Source organism: Maniola jurtina, chromosome 10 (assembly GCF_905333055.1).
Source record: "Maniola jurtina chromosome 10, ilManJurt1.1, whole genome shotgun sequence".
NCBI classification, from domain to species: domain Eukaryota; kingdom Metazoa; phylum Arthropoda; class Insecta; order Lepidoptera; family Nymphalidae; genus Maniola; species Maniola jurtina.
This window is the reverse complement of record NC_060038.1, coordinates 576,227-601,456: the sequence shown is the minus strand read 5'-3', so window position 1 is coordinate 601,456 and position 25,230 is coordinate 576,227. Positions and strand designations below refer to the sequence as shown.

General features: G+C 36.8%; 2 protein-coding genes across 2 annotated transcripts in view; one reads left to right on the top strand and one right to left on the bottom strand.

Moving 5' to 3' along the window:
- Window positions 1-25,230, top strand: part of LOC123868687 (neuropeptide SIFamide receptor-like) — a 124,433-nt gene that overhangs the window by 69,397 nt on the left and 29,806 nt on the right. The window lies entirely within an intron of this gene.
- On the bottom strand, window positions 1,004-2,695 carry LOC123868690 (cuticle protein 16.8). The gene is made up of 2 exons (XM_045911241.1): window positions 2,622-2,695; window positions 1,004-1,302 (listed from the first exon to the last, which is right to left on the bottom strand). Exons 1-2 carry the CDS (start codon window positions 2,631-2,633, stop codon window positions 1,066-1,068), a joined length of 249 nt encoding a protein of 82 aa, XP_045767197.1. The 5' UTR covers window positions 2,634-2,695; the 3' UTR covers window positions 1,004-1,065.

The following is a 25,230-nucleotide window of genomic DNA, read 5'->3' as shown; positions in this document are numbered from 1 at the left end:
CCACCATATCCCATTAAGGAGTTCCATCCTTTTATCTCCATCATCATCGTTCTTATTTTTTTTAGTTTTCATGAAAACAAAACATACTACTTTCTTTTCATATTCCATCAAAGAGTTCAAATTTTTCTACATCCATTATCAGAGACGCTCAATGTACCATGTTTTGAGCCGGCAATAGCTTTAAACACACAGCAAAAAAAGTCTAACTAATAAAAAGTGAAAAAGGGAATTCATTCAAATACTTATCGTCTGCTCCATTCAAATATTCAATATACGCGACGCGAATCTTTGTCTCTTATCTGTTCACAGTAACATTATTAATTCCCGGGCAAATGACAGGATTCGTTAAAATATGAGTTTTAGATATTCCTGGTAATATATCATAAATCACATTAGGTAAAGGACATTAGAAGAGATTTATCTCGCGTGCAATATGCCCCATTTCGTATTCCGGGCACAGATGACGATGTCATTGACACGGGCTTTAATTTATACCAGATATTACTACGGATTCATACAAGACTATCTGGACCCCCCTGACTTTACGTGGGTGGAATATTTACCCACATACATAGACTCTATTAATAAAATTAATGGTAAAATGGAAAATCTCCATAAATGTATTCTCTCCTGTATAAATAAAATAGCAATGTTTTTTGTTTGATATTTTAGTATTATTAAAATATGAGGCGACAAAAACCACAAAAAGATCTCCTCTTGAGATGAGATAGAGAATACAAGTATTATAGTTAGCAATACTCATTTTAAGTCTTTTTATACTTTATACACAACATGAATAAATTAGTTTTCTTTCTTTCTTAAATATTTATAGAATAGTAAAAAGTAAGTCCTTCTAATAATAACGCAGAAGAATCATAGTTAGGTATGTGTAAGAAAATCACAATTAAATTTTTTGGTTCATCCTCATTTTCCCTGGAGCCGCAGGAATATTAGAAAATTACAGGTTTAAAGGTGTCTATAAAAAACTACAATATTTATAAAAAATATATATATTATAATATTATATTTTACTATCACAATAATATCACAATATTACACTCCAATTTAATGGTGGTGCACGGCCACGATGGGCGCAACATGATGTTTGACCACGGGCACTACGGGCGCGGCGTGGACGACGGGCGCGTGCACGATGGGCGCCGGGTGCACCACCGCACTGTGGGAGACCACTGGGTGGGCGACCACTGGCGCTACGTGGTGGGCCACTACGGGGTGCGCGACTGGTACTATGGGCGCTATTACCCCACAGTGCGCGATGGCCACGATGGCTAGGAGGATTGTCTGTAACATAATAATAAAAATGATAAAATCGGCAAATATTTGAAGCTTCAGTAGTAAAACTTGAGGAGTAAACTGTACCTACTAAAGGTCATACTTTCATAACCAACTCGTAGCTTAAACCCTCTCAGAATGAGAAGGGTTTACGCCACTGTCTACCACACCAGCGTGGATTTAGGCTTTTTAAGAATCCAGTGGGAACTCTTTGATTTTACGGGATAAAAAATTAGCACGTGTCCGTCGCCGGGATGCAACAAGTGCTGTCTGTCCTCTTCATCAAATACGATTGAACAGATAGGTCTTTAAAAACACGCGGGATATCTTTGATTTTTCGGGATCAAAAGTAACCTAGGTCGTTTCCCGGGATACAAGCTAACTTTGTACTGAATTTGGTCAAAATCGGTTAAACAGACGGGCCGTGAAAAGAAAGACACGTAGACACACTTTCCCATTTATAATAAATACATAATAGTATTCATAAATCATCAGGATCATGGATAACAGGTGAAAAGTAATCCAAATTGGAGGTCGGTACAAGTTAGTTGGACTTTTAGCATTTTTTCCATAATTTGGTAAGAATAATACTTTACAGTTCTACTTATTGCTGATTAGATCCGACAGACTTATACTTAGCTGCGAATGAAAAACGAGGTGTGAACGAAATTAACACAAAAATTCTCGCTCAGAAATAATTTTCAGTTCGTGGAAGAAAATTGGTCGTTACCGAAAATTGAATAAGACTATTATGAAATTCAATATTTGTTCAACCCAAAAACCTCACAGTGAACCGTGGTAGCGAATTTGATATTTTCATTATTATTAAGATTTATTTCTTCTACAAAGACTCTTTTAATACCTATATATATTTATCACTTGAAAACAAAGATTTAGATAAAAATCTTAGAGCCCGACGGTAGCCGTTGTCTCGTGGGAGGATAGTTATAGTAGTTACCTACCGGCAAAGCCGTGCCGGCAAGCGATTTAGCGCTCCGGTACGATGCCGATCAGGGTTTAATCAAACTGTCATACCCCTTCCAATTTAAGACTGCATCATTACTAACATCAGATGAAATCGAATGAGAACCAAACTACGTTTGTATGTAGGGCGCAGGGAATGCACCAGGAAAATTTCTCCTAACCAAAATTGACACTTCGAAATTCACAAAATAATTGATTGTTTTTGAAATTCATCTTCATAATAATTATAGTAAATAATTCTGATAACATTTGCAACTAAAAGATATTTATCTAGTGATATCCACATTTTTTAATAATTGTATTGTCTATATAGTAATAAAATAGATAATTGTAGTAAAACTCACCAGTTTAATCATTTTATAATGTTTAAAGGAAACCGTGCGGTTGAAGGAAGTCGACTAGACTTGTGTGTTGAGCGGTTAGTCCTAGCCCTTTTATAGGTCCTAGGCTTTATTCTCTAGGCTAAATATCTGTAATAAATCCTTACTCCGTTGTTAGGCAACGCGCAACCTGAGTGTGAGACTAAAACACAGTATGTACAGCGTGATTTTATTGTTTCATTCAATTTAATTTTATTAAAAATTATTAAATGAAATCAATTAAATTATATTTGAGTTAATTTTATTAAAACTAGATGATGTTCACTACTTCGTCCGCATGGATTTTGTTTATTTAAAAATACCGTAGGAACTCTTTGATTTTCCGGAACAAAAAGTAGTCTATGGCCGTCCTCGGGATACAAGTTATTTCTGTAGGAAATTGCTGGGCCGTGAAAAGTTAGCAGACAGACTGACACACTTTCGCATTTATAATATTTGTATGGATGTATTGTTATTTTGAATTTATTATTGTTATTTTTTTCGAGCTTACGAATGGAATATTCTACTAACGCAGACTTTGTAGTTGGGAGAAAATAAATCATTCTCTAGCAATAATTGACCTATCAGAGAAGTTTCTTCTAAAATCCTATAAGAACTATTTGATTTTTCGGGAAAAATTAATATGTCCGCCTCCAGAATGAGCGATCTCTAATGTCAATATCTTTTTGAAGTTAAGCCATGAAAAGGTTACAGAAAGACAGACGCACTTTCGCTCATACCGGCTTCCCACGGTGCGTGATATTGCGGACGGGCGCATACCCGTCCGCACCGAGTATCATGGGAAGCGTATTGTCCGTGGTAGTGCCGACACGTCGTCGTCGTTGCTGTCCGTGGTCGTCAGCCGTGCGTGATAATCCGCAGAACCAGGCACCGTGGGAAGTAAGCATTATCTACTTAGTTACTCTACGAATACGAAAAAAGAATGTAATTTGATAATTTAATGAAGTCAGCGGCAGCTTTTATCCAAGTTTAATTAAACTTTTTGTTCTTAATCCGATTCGGAGATGTCTGTTGAATTAAGCGAAACATAAAACTTTCCTCTTTTAATGAGAAAATTATAATGTGATATCATTTGGCTCTACTTCTAAATATGTTTACACTGACTGGCTAACTGACTCATCTATCAACGCACAGCTCAAACTTCTGGACGGATCGTTCTGAAAGGCATGCAGATTACTTTTCTGACGAAGACCGACACAGATAAGAAGAGAAGATGTAAAGGGGGTAATGACCCTCAGTAATAAAGAGAGAAAATTGACGAACATTTTACTTTCTCCAGAGACGTTGGATCGGTACTGGTAGTAATTTTGTTGGTAAACACTATCTTTCTAAGACAACGGTCTTCATAGCAATAAAGCATTTTACTACAGAGTTTTTCCACCCTTTCTCCATACACCAATGGTCGTTATATCTACATTTTTAGGGTTCCGTACCTCAAAAGGAAAAACGGAATCCTCTGTTGTATGTCTGTCTGTCAGTCTGTCTGTCGTGTCGGTCAAGAAAACCTATAGGGTACTTCCTGTTGACCTAGAATCGTGAAATTTTGCAGGTAGGTTTGGCTTATAGCACAACTAAAGCGAAAAATCCAAAAACAGTGAACTTGTGGTTACGTCAAAAAAAAAAATTAAAATGTGTTTAAATTTTACAAAATAGTAACTGATCCAAGTGGGGTATCATATGAAAGGACTTTACCTGTACATTCTAAAACAAATTTTTTATTTAGTTTTATGCAGAATAGGTTTTTGATTTATCGTGAAAAATGTCTGAAAAAATACTTGAGTAATGAACCCTTGGTGCGCGAGCCTGCTCGTACTTGGCCGGTTTTTCTTTATCGCCCTGAAAGCATAGCTAAATTTCTAGCGATATAAATTTATATGCTTTATAGATATTCGTAGACTGATTCATGCACAAAAAGTTGTCTACTAAGCTAAATGGGTTCTAGATAAACACCTTTTTCCTTTAGAAATGCGAGACTTTGCATTTGATTTATTAGAAAAAATATTTAAGCTTGACGGGATTCCTGGACTTTTTGGATTTGGATATCATATTATTTACCTGATCACAAATTGTTCCGATTACTTCTCCTTTTATAATTTACCTTTAAAAACGCGCCTATTGTGTAAAAAACAGTTTTAGATTTCCGTTTTTTTTTTGATGAACTGAAATATCTAAGTTAGTTAGTGGTCACTAAAGCATAGTTTACACGGAGCCAACACTGGCTGCCAATAAGACTGGCAGCCAGTGCTGGCTTGGTATTGGCCTTGTGTAAACAGTTTTTCAAGCCAAGCCAGCGCTGGCTGCCAACGCTGGCGAGAATAGAGCGACCGTCTATTTTTCTAGCCAGTGACCTCCGCCCGCATACCCTTCGACCCCCGCGCCAGCGTTGCGGACACGTGTAGACGAGTCTCGCCAGTCACTGGCGAACGTCCGTACGGTTCTTTGTTGTTTTATTTGGATAGTGTCTTGGCGCTGAATCGAGCTCTGTATAAGCGAAAGCAACTCATCAAAGTTTTCAGCAGTAACCCGCAACGCCAACCTGTACTCAGAAGGATCTTCTAATCTTAGTTGTTTCAGCAACAAGGCAGAAGCTCCAGTTACAGGTCTATCGCTTAACCATTTTCTTATCCAAAGTCGTTTCGCTCCCTTTTTTTGTAATATATCAATCAACTCTTCTCTTAATAGTGCAGAGATATTCCTTAAACATTTCTTTTTCAACAGCCTTTGCCGCGTATTCATTATTTTTTCCAAACGTGTGCACACCAGAAGAAAAATTCCGTGAATGATTGGCCGCGTCTAAACAACAAGGGCCAGGCCAACGCTGGCTTGTCTGCAGACTGGCGCCAGCATTACTGGCTTCGTGTAAACTCTACTTTATTGAAAAGCGCCTAATCTTTGAAATGAAAATTTCTTTATATGTTGATGTCCTATATACCTATTCCCTATTACCTATGTCCTAAATAATATGTCCTATATGATAAAAAATATCTCCTAAACCCTTCTCATTCTGAGAGGAGATCCGTAGCTACTCAGTATAAGCCGACGATGGGTTGATCATGATGACGGTGATGTAATTGTAAGTGGCGTAAAAATGTGTATAAAAATCAATTAATATATCGAAGCATCCTGTATATACGTTTAAAGAAACACAAGTCGGCGTTCGGGTCGCGATGTATCTACAGAAAATGAATTAATTGGTCCTGCAGACCTTTGCTGGTCGCCTTTGTCGAGGTCGTATCGTCTCTAATGAAGAGAATACGGAAATCCGAGACCATTTTATTTGTATGGGGAAGAAAATACAGGAAATAACTGTCTAAAGTACTTGGCATATGCTATTTTTATACGTCAATCAAACAATATCGCACCCTCAGATTACAACAATTTTAGGGTTCCGAAGCTTATTATGAATGCGAAAGTGTGCTTGTTTGTTGGTTTGTCTTTGAATCAATGATGAGATGTATGACTTTGTTGAAATAAATAAATTTGAAATTTGAAATTTGAATCACGTCACAACGGAGCAACGAATCAACGTGATTTCTTGCATGGATATAAATAAAGACCTGAAAATGATATAATCTACTTTTTATCTCGGAAAATGAAAGAGTTCCCACGGGATAATTAGATGACACGAGAGCTTGTTGAATTATGTTATGTCCAGAATGAGATAATTCACTTTATATACGCGACAGGTCTACAAGGCAACCGGGGTGAGGACGCCCCTCACACCCGCATATCCCCAGTGCTAACCCGGTGCGGGATAGCGCGGGTGACGTACGGGTGTGCGGGGGTCCCCCTGCCTCATACCCCGATTGCCATCTCAACCTGTTGCGAAAGGAACACCTCAGGAAATTCTCAGTTTTGATCCTGAATCGACATCTGTCAAATATTTGGTTAGGGTTGATGTACTTTTAATAAGAATTATTACTTCCTATATTTATGGTGAAATCAAAGGTACCTAGTCATTTCATAGCCTACTTAGCGTTAAAATATGTAGGTAACATTTGACGCCTGCCAGTGCCCCTACGTTTTGTTGCAATTTCCTAACTGTCGTGAACTGTGCCGAAACTGAATGGCATCGGAAAAATTCAGAAGTACACCGTAGTGCACGTCCGCTCTACATATTTCAGTTTTCTACGTATTTAGCGGAGCGTCATTATTTTCATCCGAATAAATACGATCTTTTTGTTCGCTATCGCAACATCCGTGACCTGGAAATCGCAGATGATACACGTGTGTTGATTTTTGCCGATGTTAAATCAAATCTCGGGGCTCTCAAAATTCAAAATAATTCAAAATGCAATTCTTGTTCTGGGACTCTACCATCGATTCAAATTTTTTACTGAGATTGATGTCGCAAAGTTCTTTTTGGGAATGAGTGTAGATACTATTTTATTTAAAAAATCCACAGTCAGTTTAGGAATGGCCTTTAAGTACGCAAGTAAATAATCAACAACAGATAGGTACTCCTAAAAAAAGCATAAAAACTGAAAATTTGAAAATCGCACACCTTGGTAATACAAATTTTACTTTCGATAATAAAATGGTAAAGTCGAATAGTTCCATAGCACATCTTCGAAATAAGTTTTGTAGGATACCGACAGACAGGCAATCTTGCGCCAATGTTTCAAGCTTTGAAATTTAGAATTGACTAGCGCTTGGTTCCCAATGAATCTTTTAGCTCATCGAACCACCAAATCCAATGTATCAAGCTGGTACTTGACAGAGTCATCCCATAAATAGCTCCAGTACCTACCTACTTATCAGGCTCAAGGGTTTTTGAGTCTCTATCAGAAAGGACCCCGGATGGGTTGAAACTAGTCGGGCTTACATCGACTAAAATACGTGACTATAGCTGGTACATCCTATACTTTTAACTCTTTTGTGTTTTCATCCCAATAAATACAGACTTTTTTTGTAAAATCTGTGACCTCAAATCCCGAATCATGTACGTGTACTATAATGTTGATGTACAGCAAGTCCCAGGGGTGGATCCGCGTGCAATCACTAGCGAAGCGCAGAGATATTACGTTGCAGTTTTTCCTTGCAGATTCCATTTCCGGAATATTTGACCTGGTACTAATATGTACTTCATCTTTTAATGGATTACTAACGCTTATGTGAATCCGAAATCCAAATTTCGGTTTTTCCGTCGAACTTAGATATTTTTCACTGCCACAAAAAAGGAGTTTTTCAGGGTTCATGTTGATGTATGTAACAACTCTTAAGGGTCCTCCCCGAAAAAAAAAAGCTCTGCTAGTAAGGGGTTCAACTTATATTATTCCTAATTCTGCGGATTCAACGAAGCTTAGTTCTCAATATGGCAGGGCAGTCGTGTTTTTAATTTTTGTCTTTGACTTTTTTGCACACCTTTACTCTGTTATGATACTAGGCCATACAATTAGATAGCAGTCAAGTGCTAAAGAATATTATCAAATAAAATAATCATGAAAAGGTAGGTACGAGATAAAAAATCTAAGGCTTTATTAAATATGACCGTAATGAAGTTTCAAAGTCCCCTTGAAGATAAAGCCATTATTTAGAGGCTATCTTGATGGCTGATTAGGTCAGAGTTAGCCAGATTATTAAATCTGATAATTTAACAATTTTAATAACACTTTATTATTCTGACATAATATTTCTGGCTCAAGTAATTGTCTACTTTTATTTCCAAGTTTTCGAATTAATTTTATTATATTCAAATCCAATTAAAAAACAAATTGAAACAAACTGAAAACCTTGCTGTTTGATTCTTATTTAGAAAGATCATTTTTTATAATATCCTACGTCTTTTTAAAACTAACCGTTTATATGGTTCTCAAAAGGATAAACGGAACCCTTATAGGATCACTTTGTTGTCTGTCTGTCTGTCAAGAAACCTATAGAGTACTTCCCTTTGACCTAGAATCATGTTTGGTAGGCAGGTAGGTCTTATAGCACAAGTACTTACAGGAATAAATCTGAAAACCGCGAATTTGTGGTTACATCATTTAAAAAAAACTTGAAACGAAAAAACTTGAAATCTAAAACGTGTTTCAATTTTCAAAATGAGATAACTATACCAAGTGGGGTATGATACGAAAGGGCTTTACCTGTATATCCTAAAACAGATTTTTATTTATTTTTATGTAAGTATAATAGTTTTTGATTTATCGTACAAAATGTTGGAAAAATACCCGAGTACGGAACCCTCAGTGTGCGAGTCTGACTCGCACTTGGCCGGTTTTTTACTTTATTAGATTCTAGACAAGACAAAAATAATAATCATTTCTTTATGAAATCGCGTAAAATATCGTATCCAAGTAACCTCGTGCGGTGACACAGTTATGACGGCGTGCTATGCCCCCACGGCCATTACCCCGCGAGGCGGCCGTAAATTAGTTAATCGCAGGTTAATTATTGTGGCGGCCAATTAGCAGATTGGCTGTCTGCAAATATTTACAAAATGTCGGGAGGTTTAACAGGCAGAAGAACGATGGTAATTGGTTCTTAAGGGCCGACGCATACAGACGGAGTGGAGAAATGAAATTAACTTATTTATCTCATGTAGGTCAGCATGTGCCACTTATGCTATGTCAAGACTTTAACCATCGGTTCTGAAAGCAGATTCTACTAAGAAGAACCGCCGGAAACTCAGCACTTGCTCTTTTTATGCAATAGGTATAATAGAGCAATGCAACTGCAAACTGAATATTAGATTACCTTGTGGACTATTGAATGCAAAGCCGACCATTTCCATGTAATCTTGTCTTAGTCAATTGTATTTTAAGTTGTTGAGCTACATGATGCTCGCGACTTCATCCGGGTGGATTTAGGTTTTGAACAAAATCCCGTGGGAACTCTTTAATGTTCCGGGATAAAAAGTAGCCTATATCACTCTCCAGGTCTTCAACAATATCCATGCAACAAATCACGTGAATTGTGCTTCGTTGCGGCGTGACAGCAGAAAGAAAGAAAAGGCGTGGGCGTGACAGAACTCCAACTATATAAAAGTTTAAAAAGTATTAAAAAGGCGTAAATAAAGCATTTTTTAACTTTATAATGAAGAAAGATACTGCGCTTAGACTCTGCTGGTATGCGTTGCGCCTAAGATTATCTCGACCGGAAAGAGGTAATTTTCGAAATCTACTTGACGCGATGCGATGTTCACATTAAGGTTGCATAACACAAGATTTTTGTGAGTAGGTACTTAGAAGTTAGAATACATCATCATCGAACCATTACCGGCTCACTACTGAGACCGGGTGTCTTCTCAGAAAGAGGGGTTTGGCCATACGCTGGCCAAGTGCGGATTAGCAGACAAAATAATAGTAAATGACTAACTGAATGGGTCTTACATATTATATCAAAGTAGGTACCTATAACTGAATGGATATGCGTTTAGATAAAATAGTCTCAACTCGTAGGTTGCAGGTTCGTTGGCCTCCAACAATTAGCGAAGATATCTCACTAATGGGCCCCTTTCAAATCTAATAAACGAATTGCTGAGTTTGAGACTGAAGCTGCTTTCTCATGGAGTGTGAAAACGTGAGCCGAACCGACTTTGGACGACTACATAGTCCCATTTAATCTTTCGCATAGTGTGCATGTTGTTTTGACATTTACAAAGCACATGTTAAAGTCTATTTATTAACCCCCGACCCAAAAAAGAGGGGTGTTATAAGTTTGACGTGTGTATCTGTGTATCGGTGTATCTGTCTGTGACATCGTAGCTGCTAAACTAATGAACCGATTTTAATTTAGTTTTTTTTTTGTTCGAAAGGAAGCCGGTCGAGAGTGTTCCTAGCTATAATCCAAAAAAATCGGTTCAGCCGTTTGAAAGTTATCAGCTCTTTTCTAGTTATTAGTGTAACCTTCACTTGTCGGGGGTGTTATAAATTTTTAATTTACACTTGTTTAAATAAAAATTTATTCTTTTCTATTCCATTCTCTTCTATTCAGGCTGGTTTGAAGCTCAAGGATTTTTATCTTTTGGCCGTCCAATGAGGTGATGAGTTCTTCGTAACAAAAGTTCGAACTTCACATGTGTAGATTGTAAGGTATTATTGAACCTGAATTTGAATTTAAGAGGAAAACCATCTCGAATGACTTAGACGATTTCACCTTCAAACTAGCAATTTTGACATGTCATGACATGATCAAGACAATTAATCAAGCAGACATTTAAATCTGCGAAATTTACGCGGACTTTTAGTATTTTGACGTAGGAGGGTAAAAGATCCAGTACATGAACGAATAAGGATTACCCTGACTTTCACCTAAAATTAAGATATATGAGAATTGTTCTATATATAATTTTTATTTTTTGTGTATCTGTACACAGTATATCAAAAAATCAAATAAAATGCGTGGTATTAATTATTATAAATTATTTTATTTAACAAAAGGATAAATTGCCAGTAAATGAACTGGAAATTTCAGTGAATGAACGAACTCTATCTAGTGCATAAACTCTCGATTCCTATTAATAAATTCTTAAGTATATTTTCAGCTTGGAATTTAAAAAAAAATGTCAGATTTTCAGTTTTTGACTTATTGTATATTTTTTTCTACATTTTGCGCGATAAATCAAAAACTCTTTTACATAATAATAATAAATAAAACCTGTTTTAGAATGTATAATAGAGCCCTTTCATATGATATTATCCCCTTTGGTATAGTTATCTTAGTTTGAAAGTCACCTAAATTTTCTGGAAAACAGTCCAAATGACTACAGAGAAAATGAAACTTAACGCCCTTGTTGCATCCAAGTCGCTGGAAGTGCAACATCAGCTACTGAATGTGTTAAGAGTAGTGAGAATAATATACCGTAACACAAGTGTCTGATGTTATCAGATTTGTTCCTTTGAGCCGAGAAGCCACATGTTCTGATGCTTTTTAGACAATCTAAGATCTCTCATTAAGTGATCCAAATAATTTTGATTGAATGGTCTAAGTTGAGATGTAAAAAAGTCACTACATCGTCACTACCTTCTGAAAGTTCTTGAAATGGTAGATTAGAGGTACTGGGTTGGGGCTGAGGTACAGATTTATCACCATCGTCAGAATCGTTCAAATTGCAGACTGCTTGCAGTCTGCAATTTGAACGATTCTGACGATGATTGAATTACAATAGAGCCGATTGAAACAATTTTTTTGCTGTTTCTTCTGGTAATATTCACAACGCAGAAATAATAATCATCATGGTGTTTAGATGGTTCGCGCCAAATAATAAATTTTTTTTTTAGTAAAAGTAGTTAACTATTCTTATTTGCTCATAAACGCAACGAGGAAATACAGCTTCCACATATAAAAATTGGAGTCCAGGCCTTGCTGTTAGCTGCTAATGGGTTCTCAAAGTAGCCCGAGTATGCTTGTTTTACTGGGCACAAAAGGAAAGAATGAAAGGAGCTTACCCAGTACATCTTAAAAGATCCGTTATAGATACATGCATCCTGCCATGCCTTACCTATGCCAGCCAAACATGGCTCCAGACAAAGAATATAAAAAGAAATAGTAACTTCCTAAAGGGCGATGGCAAGTTGCATAAATTAAGCAAAAAATATTCAAAGTGAGAATTGAAGACATAAGAAAAAAGACAAAGCCTACAGACACCTTGAGACATGCCCTAAAACTGCAATGCAAATGGTCATATTGTATCGATTTTTACAGATGAAAGAAGGACAGGTAGGTAGACCGAAGACGCGTTGGTCTAATGCTATTGTGCAAATCGCGAGAGAAAATTAGCTTGATAGTACCAAAGACAGAGAGAAATGGGGATACCCAAGAGGGATCCATATCCAAGAAAGAAGAATACCAGAATAAATATAAAAAAAATTCAAAAGAAAAATAAAACCGATTTCAAAATCACAAACACTAAAAAGTAAAAAATAATTTAAGTTATTGTGGTTTTTGAAGTCGGTTTTATTTTTCTTTTGAAAATTTTTTATTTCAAAATTTTTAGTGGCCCCACTGTACTATAATAATATGCCATGCCCAGCTAAAACCCTACTGTTTACTAAGCAATTACACTGATCGCGAGCAATTTGCTCTTATCCATTGAGGAGTTCTGTTCTCCATCTCAGAAGATATTCATCAGAACTTCATCAAATTTATATGGGACCACCTGCAAAGTATACCTAGCTTTTCAAAAAAAAATAATTTCCAAATCGGTCCAGGCGTCTTTGAGCAATTGGTGAACATACATTAAAAAAAAATTGAATTTGCTCTTATCCATTGAGGAGTTCTGTTCTCCATCTTCAAAGATATTCATCAGATCTTTACCAAATTTATATGGGACCACTTGCAAAGTATACCCTATCAAACAAAAAAAAAATCCAAATCAGTCCAGGCGTCTTTGAGTAATCGGGGAACATACATAAAAAAAAAGATACCGACGAATTCAGAACCTCTTCCTTTTTTTAAAGTCGGTTAAAAATATACTAAGATTTACTAACATGGTGTTATACCACAGAGTAACAAACAGAGGCAAAGCTTCTAAGAAGCGAGCAAATTTTATAACTATTTTGGTAGGGTTGGCACTGGAGGATACAATTTAATTAACAATAGTTATTTGTTCAACAAGATGGTAAAGTTTGTTTTTGTTGTGATTGCCTAGTTTAAATATCGATCAATAGATCTAAATATCGATTTTGAACGAAATCAGTCAATTTAGAAAGAATTATAAATGGTGCCAACTTTTTTAAATTTTGGTTACAGTTTCCTATTTTGTGATCCCAGGGAGCTCTAAATATCGATTTTGAACGAAATCGGTCAATTAACAAAGAATTTCAAAATGGCGTCGACTTTTTTAAATTTTGGTAACAGTTTCTTATTTCGTGATCCCAGGGAGCTCTAAATATCGATTTTGAACGAAATCGGTCAATTAACAAAGAATTTCAAAATGGCATCGACTTTTTTAAATTTTGGTAACAGTTTCTTATTTCATGATCCCAGGGAGCTCTAAATATCGATTTTGAACGAAATCGGTCAATTAACAAAGAATTTCAAAATGGCGTCGACTTTTTTAAATTTTGGTAACAGTTTCTTATTTTGTGATCCCAGGGAGCTCTAAATATCGATTTTGAACGAAATCGGTCAATTAACAAAGAATTTCAAAATGGCGTCGACTTTTTTAAATTTTGGTAACAGTTTCTTATTTTGTGATCCCAGGGAGCTCTAAATATCGATTTTGAACGAAATCGGTCAATTAACAAAGAATTTCAAAATGGCGTCGACTTTTTAAATTTTGGTAACAGTTTCTTATTTCGTGATCCCAGGGAGCTCTAAATATCGATTTTGAACGAAATCGGTCAATTAACAAAGAATTTCAAAATGGCGTCGACTTTTTTAAATTTTGGTAACAGTTTCTTATTTTGTGATCCCAGGGAGCTCTAAATATCGATTTTGAACGAAATCGGTCAATTAACAAAGAATTTCAAAATGGCGTCGATTTTTTTAAATTTTGGTAACAATTTCCTGTTTTGTGATCCTAGGGATCCTCAGATATTGATTTTGAACAAAATCTATGACAGTTCAAGAAAATAGATTTTAAACACTATTTAAATTATTATCATTAACATTAAATTAAATGAAAACACGACGCGCGACGTGTACTGCAGCCCCTGAGCTTGAGCACAGGCCGAGCCGGTATAAACCGATTTCTCTCCGTACGCGACGTAGCGCCTGTGCTCACGCACACACGCGCCTCAAGCTTGTAGTAGTGTACCTATCGTAGCGCGCTTGTATGAAGCTTTGACTCTGTTCGCTACTCATGTGGTTATACAACGCAATACCACACTCACAAACACTCGTACAAACATACAACACACTCACACACACACATGGACGCACGCACACGCACTTTTGAACGGTTTGAACGGAACACGGTTTTGAAATTGAAATTGAAAAAAGTGTAAGAATTTGTAAGAAAATATTTAAAAAAGGTATATCAGCCGGTTTTTTATTCCAGCTCTTAATACATGTAAAAACGTCCAATCTGTTCATTTACTCGAGCCTTTACCCTAGTACCTAATTATATCGACCGCCCCATATCAAAACAAAGTAAATGTCATTTTTCCGAAAATCGTTTTATGTAACTTTCATAGTATGTCCCGTTGTATTGTAAGGACACCACACATTAAAGTAAAATTAAAAGCTAGTAAGTCGCTTTGACCATTTTAAAACATAGTAAGTCTTTGAACTGGCTAGGTTTTTATAGATTAATGCGCCTTACTAAGTTTTTAAAAGGAATTAGATTAAATAAAATAAATATCACCCATTATCTAAATACCATGTCAAAACAGTAAATACTTAATAATGCATTAAAACTTAAAAGTAAGATAGGAAAAGTCAATGACCTCTACATGTCAACTGTTAAAATATGGTTTGCAAGGGAAATACTTTGCATACTTACATAATGTTTTTAGGGTTCCATATCTCAAAAGGAAACACGGGACCCTTATAGGATCACTTTGTTGTCTGTCTTTCTGTCCGTCTGTCCGTCTGTCGTGTCTGTCAAGAAAACCGATAGGGTATTTCCCGTTAACCTAGAATTATGGGCAGGTAGATAGAATAAATCCGAGAACAAATTTCGTGATTCTAGATCAACGGGAAGTACTGTATAGGTTTTCTTGACGGACGGACGGACAAATGGACAGACAGCAAAGTGGTCCTTTAAGAGCTCCGTTTATCATTTTGAGGTACAGAACCCTAAAAAAGAAAATGATGCACATGTAATGAATAAATGTGTTGGCCAGTCTTCACACTAAAATATTTAAACCCCTTTAATTTAAAAACTGTCATAGCCTAGTGGTTAGAACGTCCGCCTCCTAATCGAAGGTCGGGGGTTCGATCCCGGAATCACGCACTACTAACTTTTCAGTTATGTGCGTTTTAAGCAATTTAATATCACTTGCTTTAACGGCGAAGGAAAACATCGTGAGGAAACCTGCATACCTGCAAGTTTTCCATGTTCTCAAAGGTGTGTGAAGTATGCCATTCCGCATTGGACCAGAAAGAACTACGGCCTAAACTTCTTTTGAATTTAAACCACTTACTAGGTTTTGATCTGAGAAAGAAATTTGACATTAATTGACAAAATTGAGAGACCTAAGCTTGTATAAGAACATAGAAGTGTCATAATTCGTGTTCACTTTGCCTAACGTCTCTCAGAGAGCAGAGAGAGATTTAAACTGTTTCTTATAATCACTGGCCATATTTCAAATGCGAAAGTGTGTTTGTTGGTTTAATATTCAATCACGCTGCAACGGAGCAACCAGTCGACGTGGTTTTTTGCATGGATACATTTAAAGACCTTGAGAGTGACATCTCTCTCCGCATCGTATTCTTTATTGCTGAGGGTTGTGACCTCTTTCCATTATTCCTACATCTAATGGTAGGTTGGTTTTCTTGGGATAATAATGCGGTGGGTTCAAAGAGCCTACGGAACTCGACTAGAAAAACGAGATTTTGACACTTAGGTTTAACGGTTATGAATTAGTTATTAATATCAGTGATAAAATTGATTAGGGCTGTCAGGTAAAATGACATTTATCTCGGAAAATCAAAGAGTGTCCACGAGATTTTTTTCCAAGTTTGCGCTACTAACTACATATATTATGAAGAGGAAAGGTTTGTTTGTTTGTTATCGATAAACTCTGAAACTACTGAACTACTTGCACTAAAGACATAATCATCAACATCAACCGACAGACGTCCACAGTGAACATAGGTCTTTAATAGGGTCTTCCACATGCTACGGGTTTGCGCCGCCTGAATCTTTGCGCTTGCGCTTGACGACAATCATGCTTTAAAGAAAGCAATGATGAGGTCCAAGTTGGAGCACGCTTACCTAGAAGATGCCTATTCACTCTTGGCTTGCAGGTATCTAAGGTATATATGGCAGGAAACACGGCCGCCGAAATGGCGTTCCAACCTTTAGGCTCTCCCCATTGCCCGCAGCATGAATCTGAGCTTTCTTATGAGACCCATGGTTATATTATGTACATATAATATCTCATAAGAAAGCTCTAACACACAATCCAGCTAAGTAAGTCCAATTTCGAAAAAAGCTAGCTAGCCGACAAATCTAACTCAGGCAGCCTTCGGGAACCTTCGAGATGTCTCTGTCCAAAATTCCTCAATGCTTGAAGAACAGTCTTTGAATAGTGCATATTGTCAGTGATGAAATATGGATCCGAAATATAGGTCTTTTTTTTGTACACAGGAAATGCCTGACGCATACCCCTCCGTCATGTGGGGCTTGCACCAAACTTGCACTACTACGAAATCCATTTCGGAACACGGCACCCGGAACGAGGCGCGCTATCTCCTAACATAGGTATAATACCTATTTAGAACACTTACTATCTGTCATCATAATCTATGACAACCTCCGAGTATTTACCTGGTAAAACCGTAACTTTAGAATAAAATTTAGTATATAAGCAGGCTTCATTTAGAAATGAAAAAATCCCTATTTTATTTTTCAACGATTATAAACACAACTTTCATTCAAAAATAATAAGCTTAAATTCATTTTAAATAATATTTTGTGACGAAATGACGCGCGCAGTCCGCCCGCCATTAGAGTCCAGTGGACACTGAATTCCATAGAGCGCCTGCAAGAAAATAAATAGCACAGGAAGTTTTTTGGTTAGTTTTAGATTATTTAAGAAACGAAAAACATTTAGTATAAAACTAACAGTTAAAATTGATTGCTAAACCTAAACATATCATCTTCTGGAGGTTGGCTTCAAAGTATCAAGATGTTAAAGAAAACTTTTACAGAACAAGTTGCGAACAGCAATGTTTTCAACTTGGTTTTTTTTTTATTGGGATAATGTATACTAAATAAAAAGAGGCCCTTATAATCTTCACAAACTGAAGTTTTTAATTGCATGTATTTAATAGCTGTTAATGCTTTAGAAAAATAAACAATTTACTTCAAAGTACAGCATTTTTGCGATTTGTCAAATAGCAATTACCTGAAAGTGATTGGCGTTTCGAGCGCTAACTGTAAAGTGAAATGAGCGTAAACACCGCGCTGATGTGATTTCAGTTTATTAAATACAAAGCTGTTTCAGATAGATTTTTAACGCTTAACAGGGCAAAACAGTACTCTTGCAACGTATCACACATACTACCGCAACCACCGAGTTTCTTGCTGGTTCTTCTCGGTAGGAACGGCATTCCGAATCAGTGGTAAATTATTTTGACGATTCAAAAGCGCTTGTGAAAGTTTTAATTGAATAAAAATATTTTGAATTTGACTAGCAAAATCTGTACAATCATTACTCGATGCTAGCGCTATCTCGCACCATGACAAGGCAACCTAAACTTCGTTTACAAAGTTCCCTGTCTGTAGTGGCCTGCGCTTGTTGAGTTAATGCGCAAACTGCAAAGTGAAATGAGCGCAAACACTGCGCTGCTACGATTTCGGTTTATTAGATGCAAAGCTGTTCAGAGGGACACTTTCAACATGTTTGTGTCGGATTGTGTCTTGGAATTCTAGAGTGGGATAAAGCAAGTCTCAATAGCTTGTCGTGTGGGGCGGACTGAAATCCGAAACGTTCAAATCACACCCTTTGTCGTATCTACCTACTTTTAATTGAAAGGGGAATATTGGACATGGCAATCAGGAAAATCCAACCGTTTGTCTGTTACTTGTTACAGCGCACCTGCTTAACTAAAGGTGAAATTAGATAGCATCCAGGAAACGAACATAGGTTACTTTTTATTCCGGACAAGTGTAAATTAAAAATTTATAACACCCCCGACAAGTGAAGGTTACAGTAACTAGAAAAGAGCTGATAACTTTCAAACGGTTGAATCGATTTTCTTAAATTATGGCTAAGAATACTCTCGATCAAGCCACCTTTCAAACAAAAAAAAACTAAATTAAAATCGGTTCATTAGTTTAGGAGCTACGATGCCACAGACAGATACACAGATACACATGTCAAACTTATAACACCCCTCTTTTTTGGTCGGGGGTCGGAAAATGAAATAGTCATTCAAATATCTGCTATACAAATTAAAAAAAAAAACTCGAAATTAAACCTATTTAGCTTTAGGGGTGCACTCAGACTAAGGAACTATTTTGAGGACGAAATTGCAGAAAAAGCTATCAAACAATAAAAATGCTGTCGACAAACCGATAACCGTTTTCTGATTTGCAAAGTTTGACGATATTCAGAATCTAGGACACAATATGTCACTGCTTTTTTGCAATTCATAAAGTAACTAGGTAGGTATACATTGTTGGGGTCATTGAATTCTGGATTCTACCTTAGCCTCGTGTTGGCAGAAATGGAGGTGTTTTATTAATAGCTTTCCGGATGCTTTCCTATGGGGAGGCTTACTTTTTATTGGATTTGATTTATTAGATTGTCATTCGGATAGGTTTACCATACCTACTAGATTACCATACCAGCCTTATCGTAGAAAATATGTAGGTATTCAAAAATCCAACCTGTTTTTAGGGTTCTGTACCTCAAAAGGAAAAAAGGAATCCTTATAGAGTCACTTCGTTGTCTGTCTGTCTGTCCGTCTGTCCATTTTTCGTTTTTGTCAAGCAAACCTATAAGGTACTTCCCGTTAAATCATGAAATTTGGCAGGTAGGTAGGCAGACAGACAGACAAAAACTGATCCTATAAGGGTTCCGTTTTTCCTTTTGAAGTACGCAGCCCTAAAAACTTCTTTTCAAACCCTGCACAAATCATGCCCATGTAAAATCGTACCAAGAACATACTGGCTGCATTTCTGCACTGAACAGCCAAACTGAATCTTTATGTAAAAATGTAACCACATGAGGTAATTAACCTCACTGGTTTTTATTATTTAAAAGAGAAAATGAGATAACCAGTAGTCACTATCAAAGCAATTAAAAGAATAAAACAAAATAATATAATAAATTAATATTTATTTATTTTAATACACGTGATAATGAGATTTGTATTTATAAATAGGCGCATAGTGTAAAGGTGTGTGCACAACAGGCACACTGTGCACAGGATGAATAATTCGAGAATGCACAGGAGTATGAATTAAGGGAGCACTATGTATCGGATGTATTATTCGAGTATGCACAGGTGTATGTATTAAGGGAGCGCTGTGTATCGGGTGTATTAATCGAGAATGCACAGGGGTGTGAATCAACGGGGCACTATGTATCTTGTGCACTGTGTGTACCGGATACTCGTACTGGTATATTGGCGACGAGTGGACTGACACGTGGTATCCTGGTGCAGGCAATGCTGTTCCCAGGGCTAGAGTTGCCAGGAGCTGAAACAATACAAAATACATTACTACATGGGGTTATTCAAGGTGCGGATCAAAATATTCCTCAAAGGCCGGCAACGTAATGGTGGTTCCTCTGGTGCTTCAAATGTTGATGGGCGGCGGTTATCTGACCCGCCTGCTCGTTTTAATTAAAAAAATATATATGAGTGCTAACTGCCGCATTAAACACAGTAAGTCCGTTTATTGGCTGATTTTTGATTTGATTTTTTAGATAACAAAATAGAAACATAATAATACAACAGTGAGTTATCTGGTTTAAACCATTGTTAGCAAACAGCTGCAAGAAAGACTCATAATAATAATTACAACAAATGATCTGTAAATCGATTAGTATTGCAATTTTTCAAATGATTTTTTCCTCTTTCCCTTCTGCTTGATTAAATCGACTTCATCGACAGGAATTTGTTTTTAAAAATACACTGGGAACTCAATGATTTTCCAGGTTAAAAAGCAGACTCCGAGATGCAAGCTATCTCTGTACCAAACTTTGTCAAAATCGGATAAGCGTTTGGGGTATTAAAATGTAATATACATACATACAGACACTTTTTCGCATTACTACCCATATAATATTATACTTATGCGAAAGTGTGTTTGTTTGTTTGTAACGTAGCAAAGTATTTCGTGATTTTTTGCATGGATTTTTAAGACCTTGGAGAGTGACATAGACCACATTTTATCCCGATAAATCAAAAGTTCCCGAGGGATTTTAAAAACCTAAATCCACGCGGATGAATCGGATAGTTTATAGTATTAGTATGGATTAGTATTAAGTATGGATATCAGTATGGTACTTTGAGATGGATAACTGAGGTTAGGTATTTGGATCAGGTTGACTTCAGGAAAACTATCCTATATCAAAAGAAACCTGTATAAAGGGGTATAATAAGTGGAAATCATAAGTTCATTTAATTATTTCGTAATGTTTAACTTACAATGATCAAGTGTTGTGTCATCTTGGATGGACAGCTGGCTCTCTTGTAAGCATATACCTAACTGACGAGTTATTTTTATATAGCACTTTAAAGCCTTTATGGCGCATCACCACAGAGCTAAGAGGACAATGGACACGAATGGTGTCGTAATTTATAATTATTATTATTGTTTAGTAATAGGGAAATTGATCATTATAAGTAATTATTATGAGCCATTGACACTTTATTATTGCGTTTTAGAACAACGATATTGCATTTTTTTAGAGTTCCGTACCTCAAATGAAAAAGTAACCCTTGTTAGGACCAAGTTCATTGTCCGTCTGTCTGTCAGTCAAGAATGTGTACTTCCCGTTGATATAGGATATAATACATGGCTAGAAGCAGGGTCACGCAGCAGTAAGTAAATGAAAATCCAAAAACCGGCCAAGTGCGAGTCGGACTCGCGCACTGAGGGTTCCGTACTCGGGTACTTTTTCCAACATTTTGCACAATACACGAATTTATGCATAATAGTTTTTGATTTATCGTGCAAAATGTCGGAAAAATACTCAAATACGGAACCTTCGGTGCGCGGGTCTGACACTCACTTGGCCGGTTTTTTTTTTTCATAAACTTATAGCCATCGTCACTCAGGATGATGTCAGAATTCTAACGATACCCCATACATTCAAATCTGATCAGACATTTAGAAGTTATGGTGGAAAAAATAAACTCACATAGAAAATACTCCTTTTTAAGCAGTCGTATTAAAATAATTTTGATTATTCTGATAGACTTTTAACTCTACATGTAAGTTTTTAATTAAGCCTTAATCAGTACTAAACTTGGTGTCATTTCGTACTATCCTAGTCAGGTACACCATAAGAAATACTAGTAGTTCCAATAGTACTAATAGTTCCAATGTCGTCTCAAAGGTTAGCCGCAATAATGCGGTCACGAACCATTAGGTATCTAAATCACATTTCATTTACTCATGAGTACAAAACGTTTTGGTTTAGTGGTTAGGATGATTGGATTTTAAAGGGTGTTGTGGGTTGGAATCCCTGGCAGGAATATTATGAAATAAGACTTCTTTAGGTGCGTAACTAAGCCTATCAGTACACTGGGTGTGATTTCTAGCCGTTTTATGATATTAAATAGATAGGTAGTACCTAGTTCCAATATTATCTCAAAATTTAGTCTCAAGCCTTTCTCTAAATCACATTAAGTATTATTTAGTAATGTGTAAGACATATTATGGATCCCAGACATGGTCTTTACCTATGGGCCTTATAAGAAAGCTCAGTCCCAAAGACGTACACCACTTATTAGTGGAATGTGTTCGTAACGAGGCGGAGAGATGGGAGGTATTTACTCGATTTCCCATGCTTCGCCAGATTAGTGGCTGTGCCTGTAACGGCGCCCTATCCCAACCTCTGTCGGATGAGGCTAGGGCTCTGCTGCTGTACAAGAAGACCTTACGCCAGTAGATGGTTTTATAAATGTAGATGCCTTACGAAGTGACATATTCCGAAAGGAAAAAACTCTTTAAAATAAAGACTATATATATTATAAAGCTCAGAGTAACGCAGTGGGTGATGGAGAGAGCTAAAACCGATACATAAAGTTGAGGACTCAAGGTTGGAAAGGCAACCTCACATCGGTAAGCGCAACGTTGGAAAACTCCCCACTAGGTGACAGATGATATCAAACTAGTCGCAAGGAGCCGCTGTTTTCAGGCGGCGCAAGATTATAGCTCGTGGAAGTCCCTACAAGAGATGTCCAGCAGTGGACGCTTATCGATTGTTGAAGATGATGATGTCCTTTTCTATACAAGTTATTTCAGTGCCTAATGCCATCAAGATTCTTCCAACAGTGATTAAGCCGTGAAAACCATAGCAGACAAACTTAGTATGGGTATGTATAGAGAAGACTAATGAAAATTTTACTTGAGGAACAAGGCTTAAATGCTTTTTCTCAATACATTTTACTTTTGGTTTTGATACAGAAAATAAATGTCTATAACATTGATATCTCCTTACGTATATAAAGTGGGTCTGCTTTTACTAGTAGCAATGTCAAAGGCAAGGCTGATATATTAATAGAGTTTATTAGCTATAGGCCAAGGGACAGGTGTAAGGTAGGTACCTACTGTATGAAAATATGAATAGTTACCTGCATAACCTGTTATTATTGACGAGTACATGATAACTAACTGAATATATTTTATTTAAGTTACATATAGGGATGAAAGCCTAGTGATTAAGACTCGATCTCCTATTCGGAAGGTCAGGGGTTTGATAGAATAGAATAGAATAGAATACATTTTTATTCAAATAAACTTTTTCAAATGCTTTTGAATCGTCAAAATAATAATAAGTGATCCCGGGCACTACAAATGTTCTGAGTTATGTGCGTCTTAAGCAATTGATATCACTGGCTTTAACTGTGATGGAAAACATCGCGAGGGAACCTGCACGTCTGAAAGTAATCCATAATGTTCTACGGTGTGTGAAGCCTACCAATCCGCACTGGGCCAGCGTGGCAGAATATGGCCTATACCTACTCATTCTGAGAGGAGATTCGCGCTCAGTAGTGGACGCTATGGATGGATCATGATGATATTATTTATTATTGATGAACTTGTGGCCTAGTTATGACAACACACACATCAATTGATTTTGATTGTTAAGCAACATTGACCAAAGTCCGTAACCGGACGGGTGATCGACTTTCTAAGTCCAGGCCTTTTTGTGTCCTCCGTGCTTCGGAAAGCACGAAGCCTGCCTAAAAGAACCTGATTATTTTTGTCTCGGGGAATCAGAGTTCCCACGAAATTTTTAAAAGCCTGTCTGTACCGATTTCGAAGTTTGTTGTACGTACATCGGCAAATCAAAAAGTTCTCACGAGATTTTTGCATGCATCTGCATAGTTGTCACACAGCCATTTTTCGACGGCGAATTCAACTACAGACGATACTTTGCCAGGCATAGATTTATTATGTTTCTATGTAGTCAGGCAGTAAAAGTAGGTCACAGTCAGATTCCTGCAATGTATTATTTCCTTTATTAGTTTACATGTTGCTTTATTTACATTACAATGTCTGCAGAATATATCGTTGAATGGAATTAGTGAGCCATGCCATCTATTAGTATGGTGTACCAGAGCACATCAGTCGATCCTGCTTCTATTACAATAATAGGTAAGTACGTTTGAACTTCATTCGCTTTGCTAAGCTTACATTGATTGCTCTCCTGAGAAACTTAGTGGGGGTCTAGGGCTGTCAAAAGTTAAGTTAATAAAGTCGGGGTTTTTTAAAATTGAAAATCACACTAATATTATAAAGGCGAAAGTGTGTGTGTATGTGTGTGTGCACATTATATGTTTGTTTGTTACTCCTTCACGCAAAAACCACTGAACGGATTTGGCTGAAATTTGGAATGGAGATAGATAATATCCTGGATTAGCACATAAGCTACTTTTCATCCCGGAAAATCAAAGAGTTCCCACGGGATTTCGAAAAACCTAAATCAACGCGGACGAAGTGGCGAGCGTCAGCTAGTATTACAATAAAACTTAGTCTGACTAGTATTAAAATTATACGTGATCAAATCAGTATGGAGATCCGTAGGAAAAACAGAGTAAGTAGCTCAGCGGATTGCAAACTAGAAGTGCCAATGGGCAGGGCACATAGTTCAAAAACCAATAGACGTTAGGGTCCCAAAGTGCAGGAAAGCGCATCATTAGAAGACCTCCCACTAGGTGGAATTATCCAGAACATACTCGTAGCGTTAGATGGAATTAGTAAGCCATCTATTAGCATGTGTATCAGAGCACATCAATCGATTCTACTTCCCTTACAATAGGTACGTTTGAACTTCATTCGCTTTGCTAAGCTTACATTGATTGCTCTCCTGAGAAACTTACAGGACTGTTAGGGCTGTCAAAAGTTCATTTTAGTCTGTTTGATGTTAAAATTATTCCCATACCCATTTCAGACAACGCCCTCTATGTAGTACTACTCTATTTATTAATTACTACATGATACCCGCGACTTCGTCCGCGTGGATATAGGTTTTTTAATCCCGCGGGAACGTGAGATATAAAGTAACCTATGTGTTAAGTCAGGGTATAAGCTATCTTTGTTTACAGCCAAATCCATTCCGTAGTTTTTGCGTGAAAGAGTAACAAACACACCCACACACACATACACACATTACAAACTTTCGCCTTTATAACATCAGTGTGATTAATTTATTTATGAATGCAATTATTTTTTATTCAATTATTACCAAAACTCTTTCGGTATAAGATAAGATATAAACTTTTTATACTTAATTAATTAAATTAAATTAAATCTCTATCTTATCTTTCTTTGGTT